General features: G+C 38.2%; 1 protein-coding gene across 1 annotated transcript in view; it reads left to right on the top strand.

Annotated features, from left to right (window-relative positions):
• suclg2 (succinate-CoA ligase GDP-forming subunit beta) overlaps positions 1-25635 on the top strand; it is a 179348-nt gene that overhangs the window by 37981 nt on the left and 115732 nt on the right. Inside the window, exon 3 of the mRNA XM_028447646.1 lies at positions 24290-24389. Within this exon, the coding sequence (XP_028303447.1) occupies positions 24290-24389 (100 nt within the window). The remainder of the gene's footprint in view (positions 1-24289; positions 24390-25635) is intronic.

The following is a 25635-nucleotide window of genomic DNA, read 5'->3' as shown; positions in this document are numbered from 1 at the left end:
AATACAATAACAAAGCTTGAATAGAGAAGTAACTCATAATGGAAACTTTTAAAGAAGAGAGTTTTGTTTCGAATTGATCTCAGTAATTTATCAAAAGGTATTAGAATAAAGAAGTGTTTGGAAATACAACAGAGTTAATTGATATCGAAAACATAGTTATTAACATTTGACTCAACAGTGGTGCATCACCGTAATAAAGTGGCACTTGGGCGCCGCAAATGGCTGCTCCGGTTGTTGATGTGTATTCTTTCGCTGCAACTACCAAGTCAAATTCCTAGTATTGTTCTAAACTTTACCTGGAAAATAAAGCATTCTGATTTAACATTAGGGTTGCGTTAGACGTCACATCCTTGCAAGTGCATATCTGAAAAGCACGCAGTCCTAACATTATCACCTCTAATAGAATTTGAAAAACTAAATATTGAGTTTTTTCATGAATCCTGTCACTTTAAACCACATGGCTGGCCAAGGGCTGGGGTGTGCATTGCCATGAATCTGATGACACGATACCATTCACAATACAAGTCACCATGCAATATTTCCTGAGACTAAACAATACAATATAATCACGATATCAAATATTTGCTCATTTCACCTTTACCAGTACAAAATGGTATGAAATACAATTGATTGATTTTTTTTTTATTAAACTTGCGAGAACAAGTAAATGGTAACTCAAGTACCAATATTTAAAACAAGTGGTATGTTTATCATACTATCAAATTACGTTTTTCACAGAAGGTTTACTTTTGCTTGTACAGATTCTGAGTAACCACATACATCTATAAAAGTGCCCAGGATTTTTTATGAAAATAAAGTGCAATCACCTTCAAAGCTAAATTTTTTTGAGGACTGAAGTAGTTTAACATGGTCTGATGTGGTTCACTGACACCTAGTGACCGAGCGTTTACGTGCTATGCGTATGTTAGCATGCATTTTTTTTTTTTGCTAAAAAACATTTTTTTTTTAAAAATCGATTTGGACATTTTTTGGATTGATATGAGAATCACGCTGTGAAATATCACTATATATTGTATCACTGAATTAATTTTTCTTAAATCCTTACCAGGGGCCACATGTGGCCCTCATTCTATTTTTTTTGCCCACCCTCAAAGTAAATGCACAAAATTACACACACACAAAAAAAACACGAAATGGTAGAAAAATACACAATAAACAGAAAAAGTACACACAAACCAGCAGAAATACTCAAAGAACAGTGCAACTATACATAAACTAGCAAAAAAACACAAAATGATTCTCAATAAAATACAAAATTAGTCAAATACACAAAAAAAACAAAAATACACAGAACAAGAGCACTCAGATAGCACCAAGTCTCTTCTTTGCCAAATATTGGCAGTTAACTGGATCAGTGATCCTGTTCATGGTACCATGATCAGTCAAATCAGCATTAATAATGATACAGTGAGTTCAAATGTATGGACACCCCCACTTTTTGAAAAATCTCAATGAAATGTGCAATTGAGATCTTATCTGGATGGAACTTAGTGGTGTAATTGACATAACTGAGTGAAGTTTCATAAAGATTGATCAAATATAAATCAAGATATGACGTAAGATAGGGTTTTTTTTAATTATATACCAGAATCAGTATATTCATCTCAATCCCCTCCTAAATGTCTTCCATGGCGTGAGGTCTATCTTTGGTTAAGATTTTGTCAAAATGTGTTAATAAATGACATAATCCCGAGTTAATCCTGCTTACCCCATTTTTTGATAAATCACAATGAAATTTGCAATTTGGATCTGATCTGGATGGAACTCAGTGGGCCAATTGAAGAACCAATTTGACATAGGTAAGTCAAATTTCATGAAAATCTATCATTTATGAACCAAGTTTTTTAATTTTGCCAATGATTACGAGAGATAAGGATTTTTAAAAATCATTAAAACTGATCAAGAATCAGTACAGTATATTGATCCAGAGCTACTTTCGAATGTCATGGATTCTTCTGTGTCATAGGGTCGATCTTTTGTTACAGTTTTGTCAAAATCCTTTTAGTACTTTTGACGTAATCCTGTGAAAGGACAAATAAATAAACAGCGGTGAAAATATGACATTCTTGTTGGAGGTACTCACAAGATGACGACAAGTCCTTGAGGGCTGTCCCCCGACTCCACACAAGTCTTCATGGATCGTATCATGGTTTTTCTCTCCAGATGGTTTGATAACAAGCACAAACACAAGAATAAATATGCAGGAAAAATTCTTCCTGCCTGCCTCAGACTGTAGTTTTTTTAGTACTGTCACTAGAAAGAGATAAAAACCTGAATTACTTTAATGCCTGATCCTAATTATTGGTTTCACCTCTGTTGTTAGCTGCTCAGCTGCACACTGAGACTGTGAGGCATTCTATTTAACTGTGTTCCGCATTTCTAAATGTGATAAAGAGGAAGCAAAAGATGGGGATTGATACATTTTTAGGCTGGGCTACAGGACTCAAAACGCCACTCACTTTGTTGTTGTTGTTGTGCACACTAGTTAAAATCGCTACTTCTCTGTTACTCATGAACGGATTGGGCTGAAATTTGTTAGGTGTAATCTCTGGATGTGTACGCATTGACGCTTGGAGCCTGATTTTTGATTTAGGGCTTGGGGGGCCCCAAAACCAAAAAAAAAAAACAAAAGTCAATTTCTCATTTATTTGTGAGTTAAATATTGCGACGGTTGGTGGTACCGAATCATTGACACGTCAATATATGAATGGGGCCCATTACTCCGTATTTGTCACGGGGCCCTCGGGGGCCCCGTTTTTCAAATGACTACTCCTCCGTTAATGCTCGTCAAATCGGGCTGTAATTTCACATGGATTTTCTATGAGCCGATGTCAAGAGCCTCTCTGAGTCCTTTTTTTACTCGGTCATTTGACTGAATTCTTGGGAACGTGGTACGTGCTATTTGGCGTGGAGACGTTCCGCGGGGCCGGCTGTAGTTCATCTCAACTTGTTTAGTTAAAATCTGTTTAACTGACACACACTCCATTCACAGAAGACTGTGCAACCCACCCTGGGAACTGCAGACGTTCCTTTACAGGGCAAATAATTTTCTGTACGGTGCTGAGAACCTGAAGTCCAGGTTTTGTTTTATTCCATGTCTGTTGATGGCTGTTTAAAGAGGAGTTTCATTTCAACAGGATCAAACTGTGTGAGTCCAAAGTAATCAGAAGGTTTAACCTACAATAGAAGGAGGCACTTTAGCTGTACTCTGTTTAAAGTAACAACCTCTTTACCAAGACTTTAATTCATATAAGGGATGTGCAGACACTGTAGTTTGATAACGTCTCCATTACTTCCTGTAACCGATTGTTGATTTTTGTAACTTCTTTTTATATAAAAACTGACATCAGGTTTCATTTGTTTGAAATAAATTACTTGACAAATTTATTAGATGACCTTTCATAAAAAGAATAGATAACATACCGGTAATTATTTTAGAAATATTTCAAAAAACTGGTTTAAAACTAAAAATTATTATTAAGTACATTATATAATTTTGACAAAATGACAAATTGAATTAAAATTTTTATACCCAAATTAGAGCCGGATCACTGAACAAACATTTCTGTTTTGGAATGCAAGTAAATAACTATAATTTGACGCATTAATCAAGAAATAATAATGTGATTTGTACATTAAAAATATTATTTAGTTTATAGAGTTTTTACATATTGGTGTATTAACCATTGCAGAAACATGAAAAATGATTTTGGTAACTAACGATGCTGTTCAGTGAAGTAATTTTTGACATGAATTAATCTCGAATTAAAATCGGGATTTATTAAGTTGTTAATAATGCAGTATTTTAAGAATTTCTGAAAATTAACAAAATATGGGGATTACAGAAATGGCTAATTCCAATTCTATAGGATCTAAATTACAATCTTTTTGAACATCTTTCAACATGCAGCTCCTGTTTTACCTTTTACTGTTCTTCGGACTTTTGAATTTACAGGCACTGAGGTGATAAACATGGATTTTGTGTTTGATATTATTGTACATTTGTACTATTTTAACACACACGCACACACCTGCCCAGCTACAGCCAAAGAGAATATGATTATGCAGTCCACTTTTTGTGTCGCCACCCGCTTGACAGATGCATCAGTTGAGCAAATCTTGATGGATTTTCAGTCTGCATTTCATATCAAAACCACATGTTACCCTTCTTTCCTTGCTATTAGAGCTCTTCATATTTGTCCCTAGCCTCTGCCTCCTACAGAAATCTCTCATTGACATAGAGGGGATAGAAGAAAATGTCACTCTAGATTCTTATCTTAACTATATGCTGAGCCTGCGTGATGAATGGGAGTAACATATACGAGTGTGCATGTACACCTCATATCAGATGCGATGGAGGAATCCACTGCTTTGTCATCCTTCTGACTTTGCTTTGATACATTTCGCTGCAGTCCCATTCTCCCATCATTCCTTTTTTTTTTTTTTTTGGGTCTCAGCTCGCCTTTAAGGTTATCCTAATTTTTTCCTCTCCTCGTTCAACTCAAGCCGCCTTCACTACTTCTCTTTTTCTCCTCTTTGTGCTCAGCACAGCCGCACGGCTAGAATTACAATTAACTGAGGGAGGAAAGATTCTAATTTATTTCACTTTGCCATGAATATTCAGTGTAAACAGTTTTTATGCATGACTGTCAAATCTCATGTGTGCTTATTAGGGGGATAGTTAGTTTGATAGGTTGGCTCAGTGAATAATTGCTCGCTACCTTGACGTTAGCCAGCTCTTTGATGAAGCAGGTGTGTGTTTAAGTGTGTGTGTGGGCGTGTGGTTTAGGGTATACTTGTTAAATTTGTGATAAAGAGCTAAAAAAGAAGCATCTGTTTGATCTGCTCATCTCCGAAACTTCTACATTTGTCTCAATGTGACACATGCTGCTGTTTAAGGTTACCATGCCTGAAAGGTAAACATCATGCTCCTATAAAAAGATGAAATATTTTATGAACTCATCTAGATCGAGGGATGTTGTCTATATCAGAAGAGAAAAGAAAGCTTTTTAAGTACTTCTTTGCAAATCAATGCAACAACTATATAAAAAAAATATGTTCTGTATGATCCATGGGAGAAGGTAGTTAAACTCTATTAAACAGGAAAAGGGTAGTAGGGATGTAACGATTAATCGTAAGGCAGTTAAAAATTGATTCATAGGTATCGCGCTTCAAATCGATGCTCTGAAAATTGAATCGTAGTACTTTGTTAACAAGCAGAGAAGTCAGAAGTCTTGGTGGCTGGCGGAATCTGCTAATACTTTCTTTCTGGCCGCCTTCTACTTTTAAACATGTTCATAAATGATTCCTTTCCCCTTGAGCATCAAAAAATATCTGCAATATTAAGTGAATATCTGTAAAAGTCACGTTTTTCTTTTAGCTCTGTCTGCTAGCATAGCATCTCTTCTTCACTGCAATAAAATCTGCATGCCAACCGACCACTGGGTTACCAGTGCCCTCTGCTGGTCCAAACAAATATCTGATGTAAATACAGTGCAGACATTTATTTTTTGTTTTTTTAAAGTCCAATTGATAAGGCACAAAATACATTTTCAGTTGCACTTTTAAAAAGAAAAGGAACTATTATGTAGTTTTGCATTGTTTACTATAGAACCAGAATTTAAATTAAGAGGCTTCTTCTTCATTTGTATTATTTTTTTTATTTATTTCATTGAAGTTTTATTTTTAGTTAAATTGCATTGTTTTGAATAGTTAATCAAGGGATTCTTTTGACAATGAAATATAAAAGGAAAATAGTACAGTATTTGCTATTTTTTCCCCCCAAAAAATAAAGGAATACTTTTCAGTCATCATTTGTCTACAGTCCCATTTTGTAAAATAAATCGTGAGAGAATCGTATCGTGAATCGAATCGTATTGGGAGTTGAGTGAATCGTTACATCCCTACCAATCAGTGGTGTTTGATCTGTATTTAGGTAGTAAAATCAAGGATTCTTTTGAAACCGAGGCCATTATTTCCAAAACCTAAACTTTAGCTTTGTGCTGCGTTTTTATCACTGAACCATATTTCTTAGAGTAGCGTTCTGCCCCCTGCACTGTTGTAGGTGTTTCTCTAAAAATCAGGCGTGGTTGCAGCATAGTCCAGGACCAATGGTGCACCCTGCCCTGTAAGGGATTAGTAAACAGACTTGGCTTTGCAAGTTTAGGCAGGGTCAGTGCAGATCAGACACAATGCTAGTTTTCAGACAAAGGGCTGGTAGCAGTCCATAACACAGTAATCCTTCTGTGATGCAGCGGCAGGTTAACGTTGGCCCGCAGTGTCCAAAGCCTCACCTTTCAGTGTAGTTTTATTGATCCAAAACAGTATTTCTTAAATTATTTTGTTAAGTTGAACACATACAGTAACACAATTTATTTTTCACCACATAGAAGACACTATGGGGCGGATTCACTAAGATCTGAAATAAAGGGTGGTATACCAGGTGCGTCCCTAATTCCTATGTTGGCACTGTTTGCTCACCTGCTGTGGGGAATTCATTAACATTGCGGCACTAGTAGGTGCGTGTAGTGGTTGAGACCGCCCTATTTAAATGAACATTTTGTTCGTTCTATGTGGAGAGGTGACAAAATGAAGTTCAATTGGAGGCTGGTCGCCTTCTCTGTCTGTTGGACAAACATTTAATATTGTAGAAAACCAAATAAACAAATAAAAATGTTTTATTAGAATGAAAAAAAAAAGTAACCTTTGCACACATTTTAATACCCCTAAACCTTTAGTGAATCCGCCCCTATGTGGGTTGCCGAGAGTTGACAGGCATGTGTGCCTTAACTCGACCACTAGGGGCTCAAGAGACGGTCAGGTAGACCAACAAAAACGTCATCCACAACTGTGAGGAAAACTGTTCAGAATACAAAGAAAAACCCACAAATAACTTCAGCTAAAATCCACAACCCTCTGAAAAAAAAGAGAGACAAGCCTCACATCTTTTGTAACAAAGTTATTTGGGGCGATGAGACCAAAATTGAACATTTGGACACAATTGTAAAAGCTACATTTGGAGAGGAGTAAACAAGGCCTATGAGGAAATGTAAGGTACAATATTCTTACTGTGAAACATAGAGGTGGAATATCTCTGATGCTTTGAGGATGTGGTAGTTACAAAGGTGCAGGGAACTGGTCAAGACTGATGCCAAGATGAATGCAGAAGGTATCAGAAGGTACTGGAGGAAAACTTGCACATTGGAAGTACTCATAAGTTCCAACATGGTGATGATTCTATACGGCTTCGCACTCCTTGCTTCCGTTACCCAATACTGTTTTTCTGGAGCATTTCCATTGAGCACAAACCTGACAAGCAAAACTGCCAGAATCCACAGATTGCAGTTTTTTTGCTGCCATCCTCACAAGATCACCAACAAAAATCAATGGTGGCCAAATGCTTCCTCTCTGTGTGTGAGTTGATGACTCTGCGCTGTGATGATTCTCAGACACAAGCATCCAGTTCATGCAAGACAGCACAGGAATTTACAGGAACCATTGGCTTTTTGCTCAGAAGAATGTACAATTTCACCATCTGAGGAAATAAAGTGTCTCATTCACAAATACCACCTTTTATCACAGCGTCGCCACAAAAATGTTATTGTCTAAGCGGAGGACAACATTATCAACATTCATGTCAGCATTTAGAATAATGACTAATCTGAAAGAAAAGGTTTTGAGTTGTCTGAAGTAATTTTTTGTAATTTGAGTAATTTCATGTATTTTTCTTTACGTTTTCTGTGTTTTTAAAGTCATTTCTTTATATTTACTATCATTTTGTGTATTTTCCTCTCAATCTTTGTGTTTGAGGGTTATGGTTTTTCCTTACAGTTAGCGTGCTTTTGAAATGTTTTTATTTGCATTTTGGTTTACATTTTGTGTATTTATCAGTCAATACCACCACCAAGGAGATAAGCATTTATTTGGTTGTTTGTGAGCAGGATTATATCAAAATTAGTTACATTTTGACAAAATTTGAACCAAATATAGACCTTACACCATGGAAGATTCCTTTACATTTTGAAGGGGATCAAAATCATTATACTGACTCTGGACTAGTTTAGGGAACAATCCCTATCGCACATTATATTATATCATGGGTTGTAATTGACCGATCTTTATCAATTTTGACTCAATTATGTGGTTTCTTAATTCTCCCACCAAGTTTCATCCAGATCAAATCTGGGTCACACATTTCATCACATATATCTTTAATAATGGGGATATAAATTTCTTCCAAACCTTTAAAGTTTGAATGATCATGGTACCATGATCAGGATCACTGATCAAGATAACTACCAATATCTGGCAAAGAGGATATTTGGCATTTGGTGGAGGTTTGTGCTGTCAGATTGCTCTTATCTTCTGTGTTCTTGGAGTCATTTTGTTTATTTATGTTGTCATTTGGTGTGTCATCATTTTGTGTATTTATTTGGGGGCCGCACATAATTAGACTGAGGGCTGCATGTTACTCCCTGGGCCGCCAGTTGCCTATGTCTGTACTAGGGAATGTAAACTTTTGATTGGGGTCTTTTGGGTAGTTTCTGTTGTCATTATGATATAAAAAGAGCAATAATTATAATAAAAGACCACCCAACCACTAACCATTTGTGAAAAAAGAAGTGTGCGTACGTATGTATTCTTTACACACCATGGTCTATATTTAAATGTTGATATACTGTAAATTCCCATTGGTGATGATTCATCACAATAGTTGATTACTCTGAAATATAACTGTTAATAAATCTGGCACAGCACACCTTGTCACACTTGGTGTGCCTCCACATTTTAACTAGTGATATGAGTGTTTCCGCTTCACTCTGGGCTGGCGCAGAGGAGCATTTACACCTCCTACTGGGCCTGGCTCCGCTATATGAAATCGTCTCGAGACAACCATATGTTTCCCCACCAACCTAAAACTCGGCCTAGCCTGTACCATCTGTTACAAAAAAAAGGCACCAACCATACTATGAGCATTACCACAAGCTGTTGTGAGGACTTTCTTACTCATTCATGACGCATCTGAGACGAGTGCTCCGTCATAAGTGCCTTCCTTTCATCTTGCCTGGTGCTTGTGCCTTTTGAAATGTTGTTGTTGGCTTGCTCACTTTAATCTGTCACATATGCAATCCTTATTTTTTTGTCAGTAAAAACAAAATCTTAATCAGAGCTAATGGAAGGCTTTCTCTGATCTCACAGTGGTTTTGAAGTAATTAGCTACTTTCTAAATACCTGGTAGGAGGACACAGTTGGTGTCTGTACAAACTTCTCTTAGATTTGACAGGCATTTTTGAAACCTGAGTATTAGTAAATTCCCCCCTTTTGAATGACTTTTCAGGCGTTCATTAAATGTGAGGCTGATTACAAACCATTGGGATTTTGTCAGCCTATTACCTCATTGTGACATTCAAAAGCTACGGATTATCCAAGCACTTGTCAGAATTTGAAACTAATGGATATCTACAAAGCTTTCAGGAGATTTGTAGTACTTTCAGCTTTTAATTCCCACCTTTCAACAGAGCATTCTTTGTAGCCACTGATTTTATAGTGACTTGTTCATTTGTCAAAAATCATTGTATAGTTATTTAATAATGCCAGTCAGTAAAGATTATCATGTCATTTTTGTGATAACAAGACTAGGTTTCTCACACACTGACCGTTTGAAGAATCTTGCATTTTTAACAGGGATGCATGTTCTACTTTTGTATTTCTCATTGTCTTTGTCTGTAAATATTGTAAAAATGTGGCAGTATTTGTTCTTCTTAGTCCTAGGATGGATTGACCAATAGTGAGGCACATTAACAGCCTGTCATTGCCCGATCCCGTTAGATCTCGGAAGCCTGGTTAGTAGGTAGATGGGAGACTACTGAGAATTCCAGGTGCCAGAGTGGGGTGATAGTTACCTCAGTGGTATCTGTCATTGTGTTCACCCACATTGCCTAGTATGAGTGTTGGTGGTGGTCAGAGGGGCCGATGGCGCACTTTGGCAGCCTCGCCTCCATCAGTCTGCCCCAGGGCAGCTGTGGTTACAATAGTAAATTACCACCACTAAGTGTGGAGTGAAAGAATAATCCCTTAATTCTATAAAGCGTCTTTGAGTGTCCAAAAAAGTGCTATATAAAATTGATGCATTATTATTATTGTTATTGAGAAAGCTTGGTCAGCCAAAAGCAATGCTTCTCAACCAGTTTCCGTATCAGATTAGAAGTTCGGCAGTGGTGGCGTAACAGTTAAAGAAGTGGGCTTGTAACCGGTTCGAATGCAACCTGGGTCACTTGTGGGATGCTGCAAATACAGTATTTGCAGTAGACAAGGTTCTTCATCTTGGTCTTTATCATAGTTTGGAATAATGACTGAATTCCTCTGTGTCAACGTGTGGCACCAGATATCACAGTATCAGGTCTGCCTTGGCTTAGAGAAGGTTAAAAAACCCTAGTTTACAGAGAACGGTCAAAATAAGGGTGTATGGAAAGAATAAGTGTACCAGTTTGATGTCTGGGAAGAATCCATTCTATTGATTTAACATACAAAGAAATCTAAAACCACACAATCTGTCCATGTTATTTGATAATGCTGATCAGGATTTAGGAGTGCTAACGCCTGTCCCGACTATCTCAAGTCAAAAGCTACAGCCCATCCTTTACATGGCACCAGTTCATTGGAAGGATAATGAACAACAGACAAACAGTCACAGACCACACTCTAAAGAAAAGCCAGTGAACCAAACATTCATGCTTTTGGGTAACAAATAAACTCTGCTCTGGAAGATTAAGATTTTGTTAGGATCAGAAAAAAAAAAACATTGCTAAGAAAGCCTTTATATCATTTTCTCCTGCAAAGAATCTTGATGAATGGGGCTCTATTTATGGTTAGTGGTTTTTGTAAAGCAGGGCTTCACAAATTAAAACCTATGGGATTCATTAGTATCACTTATACTCCAGTCCTTCTCCACTTCTTTATGTCATTGTTTCCAACACTAACGATATAGCCATCATCTAGATAATACTGGCCATAAAGTTCAGGTTTTATCAAAGCTATTCCATGCATTGCTGAGCAGTGAATTTGTTAGAAGTGAAACAGTCATATTCTTAAATTTCTTTTCTGTTATTATACTCTGGTTTTAGTGTTACCCTTGCCCACCTTAAAGCTGCTACCTCATGTAAAATTATGCCTCCATTAATCAAAATAAGTAATGCATGTATTTATGTATTTGTGCTGATATCGTATCAGATCTATATCGGTAACAACCAATGCAAATTGTTGCAGTATTGGTCAGAAGTGAAAAAGTTGTATCTGGAGAAGCCCCGAAACATGGTAGACTAACAACTAGTCGCTGAAATCTCCAAACGTTTATTGTAAGCTAAAACTTTACATAATTGACTCTAAAAACATTTCTTACACAAATTGGTAAGAGTTTTATTATTCAGCTTGGAAGAAATTATCTAAAGTGTAACGGGCTGGTATTACTTTAAGCTTGGAAAATGTAGATGTATAAAGCTTTAGTCTTTTGTCATCAAGATATATTAAACTCCCTTTGGTGTGTGTGGAACATTTTCAGTTGTAGATCAGAAAAAAGTTATTACAAATCACTTGTATAATAGCGTTGAATGTGGAAAAGACAGTTGTTTACTATTTATGTTTTTTCACCATCTGATTTATTTTATTTTTCGGTTAGGGATGGACATACCACTGTCAATCATGGTCAAAGCACAGAACAGAGACCTCTCCCTCCCATCTGATACACAAAGTCTCCATGAGAGACGTCACATGCACTTCAACACTTCAAGTGTCTTTTAAGACTTCTTTGATCTTCTCCTTCTCATAAAATGAAACAAAGTCTCTGGTGAAAAGCACTGGCAGTAGCAGTTAACGCTGAGAAGAGTTGGCTTTTTATTTTGATGAGACTAACTCGGTCCTATTTGGTAGTATATTGGCATCCGACTTGTTTTGTGTTTTTTTAATTAGTCTGCCAGACAAAGAACACAAGCAGGTTGTCATCTGTTAAACCAACTAATCTTACAACAGGTTTTTGATCTTCAAAATAATATGAAGCAGTTGCCTTGTGGGACATTTCACTCGTGCTGCCATCATTGCTCTCCCACTGACTCATTTCCATTTCCCTCATTGAATGGTTGCTATTGCCACCTCAACTGCTTCAGGGTAAACACGATGGTCTGCCAGGCCATGTCTGCATGAATGATAAAAGGAGCTCTGTGTCATGATGTTCACTTCAAATAGGCAAGCTTGTCAGCAATTTTTTTATTTTTTTGTTTTATTTTTTTTTGTTATAGTTTTCCTCAATTCTTTTTCTCCTGAAGAAAGCCAACGACTCATTCATAGACAAAGGATGTGGGCTTTTTTGTCAATAGACAAACTATCTCGAATTGGAATTATTTACATCTCATCAATTTTTTTTTTTGAAATTAATAATTAAAACAGATGCTTTTTTGCTGTTGGTGCTTTGTTTCTTTACTAGCCTGGAATTGATAGCTACCCAATAATGGTGTTTGGCTTGGTATCTCCAGATTTGGAGCTGACCTAAATTTCTGTGTATCTCTCCTTCAACAATTCAGACTAAAGTTTTATTCAATACTCAATCATCTCACTTTTCATTTGAGATCAGGTTGCCACTAAAAATTGATTTATATTCCATCGTAGTCATGGCCCAGCTTTAAGGGTGCTTTCACGCCGATTTAGTCCCAGACTCGGTCCGAATGGGACAGAAGACAGGTGATCATTTTATCACCTTGGTTTGGCTCGGTTTGCGTTCAACTTCTGATCCATTCCAAATGAGTTAACCGATTGAGGGCGATGTTACTGGAGTAGAGACTTCTCTAGGCAGAAAAACCGATACCCGAAGAAAAAGGTCTCATCAATGAGTCAAATCAAGCGCTTAAGAGTGCACATAAACTTCTGCCTCCTCCGTTTATTCTTTCACAACATTCAACAATAAAGCAATATTGTTGTGCTTCTGTTGGTTTTGAAGCCCTGTTTTGCACCGTCACCAGCTTTATCGATCACCCACAATGCCGTGCGTTTTACATCATGGCCGATACTTATTTTTTGTCTGCTCTGAGAGCGGTTGTGTTTACGGTGCTTCGAATTGCTCTAGGCTTTGATTAGGAATGCTCTGAGACCGGCAGACACAATTGCTCCAGGATTTGCCTGTTTGATACACTCTAGACTTTGTTTGCATGTTCACACCACCTGAACGAGGCGGACGATCCGAGCAAATGAATCCTAGAACGTTTTAACCGCTCTAGGATCCTTCGGTGTGAATGCACCCTTAATCTGACGAAGACAAATCCCCGTCTTCCAAGGAAAACACATTGACTCCATAAAAGTGATTAAAAGTCCATTACATTTTAACCCAGTTGATTTAGTATGTTTAGTTCAACTTTCAGTAATATTAATTACACTTTTAGCATGTTGGCTGTAGCTGGTCTTTTTGTCCTCTTAACCCACACAGTTTCTATCCATTTTAATCATCTTTAAACTATGTCTAACTTGGCATTTGTTTTTGTTAAATTTAGCAAATAAACATTTAGAAACTACACAGTCTTAATTTCTTTCCTTTGTGATTAGTTGCTAAATCAAAAACAGTCCTTCATGTAATACTTAAAGCTGATTTTTGGAGTTTCTGAGAAATCTGTTTATGCAAGATTCTTTTTAAATGGGAAAAATACCTAACTAGTCTTTTACTATGGTCTACTGCCGGTGGTCATTCATATACATTAATGCAGTGGTTCTCAACTGGTCTAACCCTGTGACCCACATTTTACCATGGTCATTAAATTGTGACCCAGTTTTTTTTTTAGAATTCAACCACAAATTCATTTTTTCTCAATTAGCTGTTGAAAACACGTGTAAATAATCTTTTTTAAAACATAAATCTCTATATTTTCCTGTGCAACATGCATTTCACAGAATGCCTGTCAAAAGAAAATTTTCTTTCAAAATAAAAGACAAGTCCAACATGAGAGATATTAAGTATTAATTTATTTTTGACCAGCTGTCCGTGACCCATCTAGTACAGGTCTGCGACCCACTTTTGGGTCCCGACCCACCAGTTGAGAATCACTGCATTAATGTATATAAGTCCCTCCTTTGTCCCATAGACCCTTATACAAATGGAAACGATGCGCCCAGCCAACAGGCTTCGACTTCCTATTTTTGAGACTGTCAATCAAAGTGAATTCAGAACTGTGCACGGAAACAAGGCTCTTACCTGACCCGCAGACCTATGACAATGCGACCCGATGCAACCTTGTTATGTTCCGCGATGCACGTGCAGAAAAGTAGGCGTGGCTTCTGGTAGTTTGGCAGAGGCAGTGGGAGGAAGTGCGGCTGTTTAGGGTGGGACAGTGAGACGTCCTCTCAGAAACTCCGGAATGCAGCTTTAATAGCTAAATTTGTTTTTGAAAATTGATTGAATACATTTTCGATTCCTTTGAGAAAACAATAGGTAGGAAAACACAACACCCCCTGCTGCTTCAGGCTTTGGGAAATGGTTTCAACCTTTTCAACTATCCAAGGCTGAATAAACAACAAATCTTGAGGCTGTTTAATATCAAATATCAATTGCTGGGAACCCTACACTGAACATATTTAGTGTGTCTGATGTGGTGAACTGCAGGTATCTCTATCATACCACACCGTGAAGATAATGAACTGATGAAATGAACAGCGCTCATCCCTCATTACCGGCGGATTCTCTCATAGAGCCGACAGATGTTATCCTTAAGTTTTTTCATCTTCGCTAGCTGCCAGCATAACACATTCAACATGCAACGAGCAGAGAAAGCCTGTGTGAAACAAAACAATATTAATGCTGTCACAGCAACCTCCTGGAATGCAGATGAACCTAAACACCACTTGCTGGCTGTTTAATAACTGTGAAAAATCCATCCGCACAAAATTGTTGAGAATCTGCAAACAAAATGTGAGCGCACAGACATGCTTCACATCGGTGTCTCCAAGGATCCGTTTTTTATCCTTCAGGTATGCTGCCTCTTAGGTCTTTGGAAAGATGCTGTGCATGTGAAATTGTCTTAACAGCTGTAAATAGGCTTTGCGAAGTAAGGCGGACTGTCTTTCAAAGAGTTGATTTTTTTTAAGCAGCTTAGAGTTTCCACCTCCTCATTACGCATCTTAACCTATTCATGTTATGGGTGAGACGTGGAATTATTGCTCCCACATCCCCTCTATCCTTTTTTTATGAATACACCAATTTGTCTGTCAATTGGAAAACGGGGTGCCTTTTGTTTTGCTGTCAGTGTACAAAAAAATAGAGATAGGGCCCCAAGAGCTCAGTGAGTAAAGGATTCAGCAGAGTGAACAGTACAAACATCATCTCGCTCTCTTTACAGTGTGCACCAACCTGCAGGTACACTTCATTACTCATTAATGGAAATAACCACGCAAATACTTCTCCAGATTGCTAATGCATGAGTGGCAGCAGCAGCGAATGTTTGAGGATTTTAAAGTAGCTTTGTCTGCTACTGTCTGTGCTGAAATTATATTAAAAAAAAAAAAAAAAATGTTCAGGAAATGATGAGGACCGAACAGCTTGTTTTTGTAGCTGATTTGAAATGTTTCTTTTGCAGACCTTTTCTCGGAGAAAGTTTTCCATCTGGTTATCTTAGTCGTGATGCAGCTTGATGGGGTAAATGTATAAGCAGAGGCTTCACTTAGAGACAAATGATTCTCCTGTAGATATAGCAGTGGTCATTTGGCAGCCGTCGCTCCACAACACCATTATCGCCTCCGTCAGCTCTTAGGTTGCACTCAGAAGTAAAAGTCTGGGCTGAGAGTTTGAACTGCAACTGTCTCTGTGAGAGGCCTGGACCAGCTCAGGTTGTCATTAGAGGCACTGTCTACGTCTGAAACCCAGGTGGACTGGTCGTCTAATGAGGGCTCAGCTGTCAAGCAGGCCGTGACTGGAGGACATGTCACACAGTAGTGTCATCGTTGCTGTGGGACGCCACTTTTCTCCTCTGTTGAACAAGACTGGCATTGCATCATTAGAGCGAGAGATGGACACGCAGGCGCCAAGCATGACCAGAAAAGACAAGGTGATGGCAGGGATAAATAAAATTGCAGCAAATCGGGTTTCCTGGGGTCGAAGCCTTTATGGTTTTACTCACTCTTATGCTCCAATTACCAACAAAGGCTTTGGGAACTGTGGTCAGAATTAATCAGTGTTGATTGACTTTGTAACCTCAACCTAGACTACATTGTTTTTTTAGTCTTAAAATAAAAGCTGTGGTCATTTTAGGTCAAAGGAAATGCAAAAATTCATGTTCTAAAGGTTTATGTTTCCCGTTTTTTCTTTTGGTTCACCTGCCATCTGCTTAGCAATGGGGAACCATTTTGCTTTGACCTTTTCACTGCATGGTTGAGTAGAAAATGGTAGAAAAAAATAAAATTGAATGAAATTGAATGCTTAACTTTTCCCTCATAATATCAGCTTTCCGGCTGTAGTTAAAATGATCCAACACAAGGTTTTTACTAGTTCTTTGTTCTGGCCTTTGTCCTTTTAGCATAATTAAATCTAATGTGCAGTAAAGGTTAGAAGACTGAACGTTGAACAAAGCTAGTTTTGGCCTGATATGACCTCACAGACGAAGAGGAAAAGTGAGTATTATTCTCTCAACTTGTTGCTTATCAAACTACAATAGTGGTTCATAATCTAGAAAGCATAGTGGTGCATTGAGTGGGGCTGTGGGTTTATAAAGTGGAACAGACCATCAAATGATGATCTGGGTTGACTTTGATCACAATATTTATTTAGGGGCTTGCTTTCAAAATTGGGTTGACATTCGGGTGGAAGTTAGATTAAAGTTTCTGTGATCTAGAGATGAATGTTGCTGATTGGAACAGAAATAACAAATACGATTATTGAAATTTTGAATTGATTTAATAAATTTTTACAATTTTTAATATGCAAACTTACAGATTTACCTCACCTTAAGGGGCGTTTACCCTCACTAGCCATTCATGGCTCCCCATTTGAAGAGGGCTGTTCTGTTGTGGCTGGTACTTGAACTATGCTTTCAAAAGCATCATTGAAAATATTTCATTACACATTGTACCGCTCAGTGGAAGTTATTGGAGCTCAGGCAGTTTTTGTCTCGATGGAAGAACACTCAAAAGTGTGACTGCACACTTCTTTATCTCATTGTCTGTCGCTCATAGTTTTATTTTTTTCTAGATTCATTTTTGCATGTTAACAGTAATCAACATTATCTTGCATTACAATTAGTTGAGGAATTGTCAGTTTTTACACAAGATTGATAGTAAAAGAATGATTCTATTTACATTTATCCACAGTAAGATTCTCATTTCCCGAGAATTTCAATGTCATCCCCACTCTTCCTGCTCCATGACTGCCATTGACATCTAAAAATGTCATTCGGTTAAGTAACTTTGACTGCCAATGACGGCTATAGATGTCAATTGTGTTTTTCGGCTGGGGTTGCTATGAGACAGTGTGACGAAGCTCACACTGTCAGGCTTGTATATCAGGCTTGTACAATGATGTAGTGACCAACTGGTGAAATGTTGGTGGCAGCAGCACACCTTTGGATGAGGTATCACCCGTGATGTGCAGAGGTCATAGGAAGAGGAAAGGAGTTTACAAGACAGAAAATGGCACTACGAGAGTTGATGCTGAGGTTCCCACCAGTTCACAGCAGCGCACACTCGACCAGAGCATGTGTAGAACTAAGTGGACTATTGAGAGTGTTGCAATGGTGAGAGAAAAAAACGGGCAAAGCGGTGACACTCAGCATGTCCGGGAGGAGGAGGAAGTTGGGTGTGGTGACGAGGGGGAGACTGGGAGCATGGCCAAAATACAGTAAGCAAACCATTCAACTCTGACAAAGCAAAATAATAATAATGTCATCAAAATCCTGGTCTCAGTGTTGTTGTTTTTTTGTTTTATAGAAGGAAACCAATGCTGAGGTGTCCCTAAAGCAAAAAAATTAGCTCCAAACTCACTGACAGGTTTTTTCAGAAAAAAGCTTTTTTTTCTCAGCTTTTTATCACAAACTGGTGATTTGTGTGAAACTTGCCTCTATTCAACTGCTGATTACGGAATAACGAAACAAGCTAGAAACATTTTTTGATAAAAATAGAGTCTCTAATATTATATATCGCAATATCAAATTTCACCTTTACAAGTACAAAATGGTGTGAAATGCAGTTTATTTCATTTTTTTTTTTAAACTTGCAAGAACAAGTAAATGGTAACCAACTGTAATTCAAGTACTAATATGAAAAACAAGTGCTATGTTTATCACACTGTCAAATTGAGGAGTGAGGTAGTTTAAAATTGTGATATATTGCCAAATAGATTTTTTCCAACATCCTTAGTGCCAAGTCTACTTTTGGTTGCTCATAGGCTGCTTGAAAATGTAGGAAGTAAGAAAACGTGAGCATTATAGCCTGAATGAATATATAGGAAAGGAGAAAAGGTGGGAGTCAAAACAGAAAAAAACAACTTAATTTTAGGAAATGTGTTCTCTGGAAGCTAGTGGTCCTAGAAGATCATTTGCACTCAATGCTGGGACATAAGCCACATCGTCTTCAGGCTTCAATCTTTGCTCACTCAGTGCCAATGACGAGATAACTCGTCATTTGCGTTTTTTCACGGGGATTACTAGAAAAAATCCTGGCGGAGGTCCCTCATCAATGTCCAAGCTGTGGGGTGTTGTAGTGACAACTGTGCCCTGAAGATGGCAGCGGTGCACTTTTAGATGAGAGATTAGCCACTGATGCTACAATTAACTGGGGGGAGAAGCAGGTACGAGTGAGATTATGGCACTACAGAGTGATATTGTGACATATCCAGCAGCTCACAGCTTCACATACCAACACTGAACATGTGTGGACATGAGTGGATTATTGATAGTGTTGCGATGGTGATGTAAAACCACCAACTAACCGGGCTAAACATGTCACGTCTGTGTCGGAAGGGGGGAATAGCAAAATAATAGGTGACACGTAGGAGGTAGCAGCGCACCTTTGGATGAGAGATCATCCGTGCTCAGCAGAGCTAAGTGGGAAAGGAGAAAAGGCGATTACGAGACAAAATGGCGCTACGTACTAGAGTTGACATTCCCAGCAGTGCACAGCAGCGCACACTCGACCAGAGCATGTGTGGAACTCATGGAAAGTGTGGCAATGGTGAGATAAAACGATAAAAAAACAGGGAACGCAGTGACACTCTGCATGTCCGGGAGGAGGAGGAAGTTGTGTGTGTGCAGACTGACGGGAGAGAAACTTGGAGGAATGCCAAAATACAGTAAGAAATCCATTAATCTCTGACCCAGACAGCAAAATAATAATAATTTTGCCATCAAAAGCCCTGTCTCAGTGTTTTTTTGTTTTATATAAGGAAACAATGTTCAGATGTTAGAGTTGACACTAAAGCAAAAAAAAAAAAAAATAGCTTTAAAGTCACTGACAGGGTTTTTTTTTTAGAAAAAGGCTGTTTTCTCAGCTTTTTGCTCTGAAACTGAAGATTTGTGTAAAACTTGCTCTATTCAATGGCTGATTACAAAAGAATGAAACGAGCCAGAAACAAATTTTTCTGTGGGTCTTTAAAAATCAGTCAAAATGCTCAAAAACGGCTGGTACTGAGGGGGGTACAAAATCTGAAAATGGCTGGCACTGAGTGAGTTAATATGCTCCCATGTGTATGGGAAGAAATGGGAAATAAAGAGAGATAAAAACCTTCCTTGGACACAATCATATGGTTTGAACTAAAGCAGCAAACTTATTATGCAACCGTGTCTCACTCCCCTTCGAGAAAAGGGTTTTATATCTAGACAGGAAAGATTTCTAATTGTGTTGGTTGCAGTCGGAAAATTATTATTTTTGCCATCGCTCCTGAAAATTCACGTTGAAGAAAAGGTCTTTGACAGAATGTATTATCTATTTCCATTTGTTGGAACACACACAGACTCTGTTTACACATTCAGCCTAAATTTTTCCACTAGATGAGCACCTTAAACCTACACTCTCCCATGTCCTTACTGGAAAACCCGAGGTGCGTGGCCTTACTTCCCCCTTGTACGTCTTAGTGTCTGGGTGGAACATAAAAGCATGACTTATCTCTGATTTTACATACTGCTGCTCCTTTTCTACCTACTCCTCGCTCTGCTTCACGCTCATTATGAAGCAACCTTTGTCCAAGTGTTAGAGGCCATCCCATGTCTGTCATACTCGCAGATAATGGTCACATTGCTCTTTACTATGCACCTTGTTCACTATGATCTTTGAGGACATCATTAACTTCCCTATTTATTATAGCTGACGGTGGGGTTTTAGTCTTAAACATAAAATTTCTTGGCTCCCAGATGATTATCCTTTAAAATAAAAATAAAAATACAAATGCATTATAATTTCAACACATGACTTCTCTTTCATTTTAGTCAGAGGGGCAGAATTCCCCTTTATACTCCTTTAAGGGCCAGAGATTAAAAAAAATTGAAAGAGAGAAAAAAAGAGAACTATTACTTTGTCTTAAGCAATACAGTATCTTGTGATAATTTGATAAATTTCTGTCCAAAAATGTATGGGCTGTTTCTAACTTTTGTATTTTTATTTATTTAAGCTGCACCTTAGGGAGTTAATATGGGGCAGTCACTATTTTATTTATTCCTTTATTTATTTATTTAGGAATTAAAGTGAAGAAAACAATGTCTGGCTACAACTAATAATCTGTTTTGTTTTGTATTGGACAGAATAATGCTCCTTTTACTCATAATTTAGCTAATGTTTACCTAATATTTTATTGTTAAACTCATATATAGCTTTTGAATTGATTGTTCAATGGGACCCACTGAACAATCCCAATCGAGTGGTGTGCTGAGGGAAAGAGGGTTGTTATCTCACGTTATCCTTTGTGAGCCTTGCAGGATCATCGACCCATGTGAACCAGAAATCAGAAGAAGTGTCAAGCCAACATGGAGAAAAGTATTCGACTTGTTACCAGACACTAGTCCAGACCAGATGGTGGCATTTTACTAGCATAGGATTCACTCCAGTGTGAGGTGTCGTTTAAATGAAAAGCTTGCTACACTCTCGTATTAGCCTTGCTAAAAGCGTAACCACTAAAATTAAAAAACTTTAACTAAAGAGAGTACTACATTATTTGGAAATTACATACTCAGAGTTATGGAACTTTTTCCATTAATGTGGAATATGGAATTCCTGTTAAAAAACACAAACTTACTCCAAAGCAGTGGTTCCCAGACTTTTTCTGCTGCGCCTCCCTTTAAAGAAAGAAAAACTCTCATTGATGTATGAACTATACAGGTTTGCATCTGGTTACTGGAGCCTATCCCAGATGACTTAAGATGGGAAACGGTGTGGTCTGGGGGCCAGTCTTTTACTGAACTAATAGAGAGACTGACAGGTTTGTGGCCAATACTAATACACCATCGAGTAGCCCTCTTATAGTTTTAATTTTTTTCAGATGTATTTTCTATTAAAACAATACTTCTGCAGTTCTTATTATCAAGAGTTGAATTTTGCCGTTGCATCATTTTTGCAAGACAATTATCTGATATGCAATAATTACCAGTGCAGGAGAACTAAATGCCCATACTTTGTCTCCCCATTACACAGCATTTAATATATATATATTTTTTGTTTTTTTTTGTTTAATGTAATATGCTAAGTTTCTTTTATTCAAAATCTGTAAAAGAATGCAAATTTCTTACCTTCTTTTATACTTAAAAAAGCACATTCCCTGTTGGGCCACATCTTTGTTCCTAAACTGATTCTCTTCCTCAACATATTAAAGCGAAAGTAATTTGCTCTCTGCTGCCCCACACTGCTGCTCATGCCTGCGGGACATTCCTCATCTTGCTTTGAACTCTTTAATTTTGCAGGGTAGCATGTTCTTTATTAACATATTCATTTATAACTGCATTGCAAACCTTCTGCGTACAAGTTCACTGTCATTCTCTGGCTCCTCTTTTCCTCTCACTACTCGTTTCTTCCTTCTCAACTCTTAGCTTTCCACACACAACAGGCTTCACTAATGCAGTGTTAGTTTAATCCCTGCCACTCTGTCACAGACTATTTTCCCTGGCACTTTCCCTTGCTACACTTGCCACTAGGCAACATTTTTTCACTTGGTTCACTTGGCTCACAGTTCCAATCTTCCCCAGTTTTCTTATTTTAAACCAAGCGGGGGATTTCTTCCCAAACTTTAAGGTCAAGGTATCATCATTCTTTTTTTTTTGTCAAGATATACAGAATGATAAGGCTGACAACTCTCTGTCTATAACTGAGAGAATAATTGCATACAGTCAAAGGGCTGCCTGAAGGCCTGCAATGACTGCCATCGACTGTCGGTTTGCATTAATGTAGGCAACACATTAACTGGAGGTTAAACATGCAGAAGGTGTTCAGCGGTGAGTCTAGATCATGCCTACGGCTTTCAGATCATATGGGGAAGATATGGACATGATGCAGAGAACACTTTGTTGGTTGCTGCACTGACGGGTGATGGTGGTGGGTGGCATCTTCTTCTTATTGGAGGCAATCTTTAAGCAAAAGAATACCAGAAACTCTTCAACCAATGGCCGTTCCACATATCCTTTATTTCTCAGATGTTACAGTACTAAGGGTGCTTTCACGCCGGTTTAGTCCCGGACTCTGTCCGAGCGGGCGGAGGACAGGTTAGCATTTTAACACCTTGGTTTTGCTCGGTTTGCATTCAGAGTGCAACTTCTGATCGCTCTAGGTTTTGATTGGAAATGTTCTGAGACTGGCGAAAAACATCCACTCTAGAATTCGTTTGTGTGTTCGCCCACCCAAACGAGGCAAACTATCCGAGCAAACAAATACGAGAGCATTTTAACCGCTCTAGGAACTGTCGGTGTGAATGCACCCTTAATTAACATCTAAGTGGTCGAAAATATCTTTGACTCAGTTCAAGCAGAACTAAGTAACTTGCACTTAGCGCTCCCCCTAAAGGTCCCTTTTGGTTATGTCACTGTCGTAAACACTCTGCACCCCCCGCCGCCTGCCCCACCCCACAGCTACGTTGCTCTCCCAAGACGATAGCAACCGATCACTGAAAAATCCTAATACAACAGTCACAAATATAGTCCCATGTGAACAGTATGAGGAAGAGAGACAAGTAGAATAAATGAATGATGTGGAAGTAATACGGAAGGGAGTGTGGAAATGTGTGTGATGTGTTTGTTTGTGTGCTGACAAAGCGACTCTGAAAATGGATGGATGGATGAAGGAATAGATAAATATTTGTGTGTGTGCTGCCTGATGGAGCACTGGGTTGGGTTTTATCACGTAAAGCACATTGAGTTACCTTGTGTATGAAATGCGCTATACAAATAAATTTGCCTTGCGAGTTTGTGTGAGTGCCTGTTGCCGTAATGACGATACGTGATTGCTGTGTGTTGCAGCTGAGCTGTCACTACATGGAGTTGCTCTGTACCTTGGACATAGCTCTTCTCTGCCTTTTTTTGCTGGCTCTGCCATGATTTAAGTTTGAGAAAAGTTCATTTGTAGACAACCGTGTGCAGCCACAGGGCTGGTCATGCAGCAGAAAAGTTGCAAGTGTAGTTTTCTGGCCAGAGACAGCAGGGAGAGATGAAAGACCCCCCAATCACCCCATAAACACTTGTATTACCCTCACAGCAACTACGAGAAGGATGTATTAAGGTGAAAAAGTTACTTAGTTCTGCTTTAATCACATCCATCCAGTAATTTTTTCACACTTTTTATTTAGTCTTTTTTTTTTTTTTTTCCAGATACAGCCTGTACTCTTAGTTGTATATTACATTTAAATATTGCTTTATATTTATTTTGTGGCCACAAATAAGTGTTTCATGAGTAGGTGATCACTATTCTTTGGCCACAACTAAATTATTTTAACCATCATGTCTGGGGCTTTGTACATTTCAAACAGCCTTTTGAGTCCTCACTGCAGTGCTTTGGTAAAATGTGCTCTCTTTGGAAAGTCCACAAATGGTTTCTCCATGTGTGAATATATACTTTGATAGCTGATATTTTTGCCATCTCATCTTAAGGTTAGCCATGGCCTTGATAGCTTCAATACCTGGAAGAGGTTTTTCTCCAAGACTTCCCATACGACAATAGGTAGCAGAGCCAAAAGGTGTTAAAACTTGTTGAATTAAAGCTAAAGTATTGTTCCTGTCACTCACTTTGATTTTCTTTTTCTGCTTTTGTCAACCTCTCTCATCTGTCCTACTCTGTTTTTCAGATGCCAAAGAGATCGTACTTAAAGCTCAGATTCTGGCTGGTGGCAGAGGCAAAGGTGTGTTCGACAGTGGCCTTAAGGGTGGAGTACACTTAACTAAGGAGTAAGTATTTTCCTATGCACGTTTCATTTGGTGAATCTAATGTTTGAATGTTTTCTGCAGCGACAGACACACAGTGCTCAAAGAGCCCTCTGAAGATGCTCCCTTGGCACTAAGACGCCCACAGGATTACCTAAACTGTGAACAATTTTTAAAATCTCTCCTCTAAGTCTCGTTTTCAAACAACTTCCTCGAATTAAATTTTGAAAAGGGGATTTTAAGGTTGACTGAAGCTTTCTGCTCATCATACTGATTGTTCCTTGCACATGGTTGATTGGATTTTGTGCTGAGGTTTATTTTTTTTCTGGCTTAGAAATACAAAGTTTAGAAATGCATTTCTTAAATGAGGTCTCCCTTTTCAATCTTGCTATAAAAAAGAAAGAAAAAAAGCATACAAGAGCCTGTATTTGCTCATGACTTGCTTCTCCTTCCACAAAGTCTGCATGCAGTAAAAAATATCATCTACCATTAACCCTCACCTGAAAGAAAAAAGAAAAAAAGGTGATTAATGACAATTGTCCCAGGCCTGTATCACCTCAACCCTATTTTAGGACTTGGAACCGCCACAAACTTTTGCAAAGTGAGACACACCGAAGTTCATTGTCCCTAGACAGTGACATAAGGGCAGAGTTCACCCTCTTCCCATCTATCAAAGGATAAATGCATCCCCTAGCTTCACATCATTTGTATTCACCTACATAGGCAGAGCAGGCTAGCTAGTGCAGCATCAGCATGTGGCTGCGTTTTAAGTGGAGATAATAAGTAGAGATTCATTCACAGCGATGTGCACCAAAGTGTCTCTAAAAGCTTTGCACTGACAGAAACCACCAATTCACCACAGGATTAAAACCAGTGACAGAGCCAATAAAAACTACAGATTATTTTGTTACACTGCAGCCTATGGAGAAGATGAGAAATATTAACCAAGAATACTCCAAACCCAATTGTAATGATACTTTCATATGGATGTGCCTCTTTGTTGAAGTGACATATTTACTTCAACAGTCTGTTCATACATTAGAATGTACTTTAAGTGGCAAATAAAGTCTGGTTTTAGTTTGGCTGCAGTTTCCACATACCCATATACTTGCCTTCACAACATATGTAACCTCCAGACTTGAGGTATAAGAAATAATATAAGAAATCTACCTGCTTCACTGTCATAATTTACTAATCCAATACGATCAATATGAGTAGGGATGCACCAAATATTCGGCCACCGAATTTATTCGGCCGAATATTTCAAAAA

This window comes from Gouania willdenowi, chromosome 5 (genome assembly GCF_900634775.1).
Source record: "Gouania willdenowi chromosome 5, fGouWil2.1, whole genome shotgun sequence".
NCBI lineage: Eukaryota > Metazoa > Chordata > Actinopteri > Blenniiformes > Gobiesocidae > Gouania > Gouania willdenowi.
The sequence above is the reverse complement of the archived record's forward strand: the minus strand, read 5'-3'. Positions and strand labels throughout refer to the sequence as shown.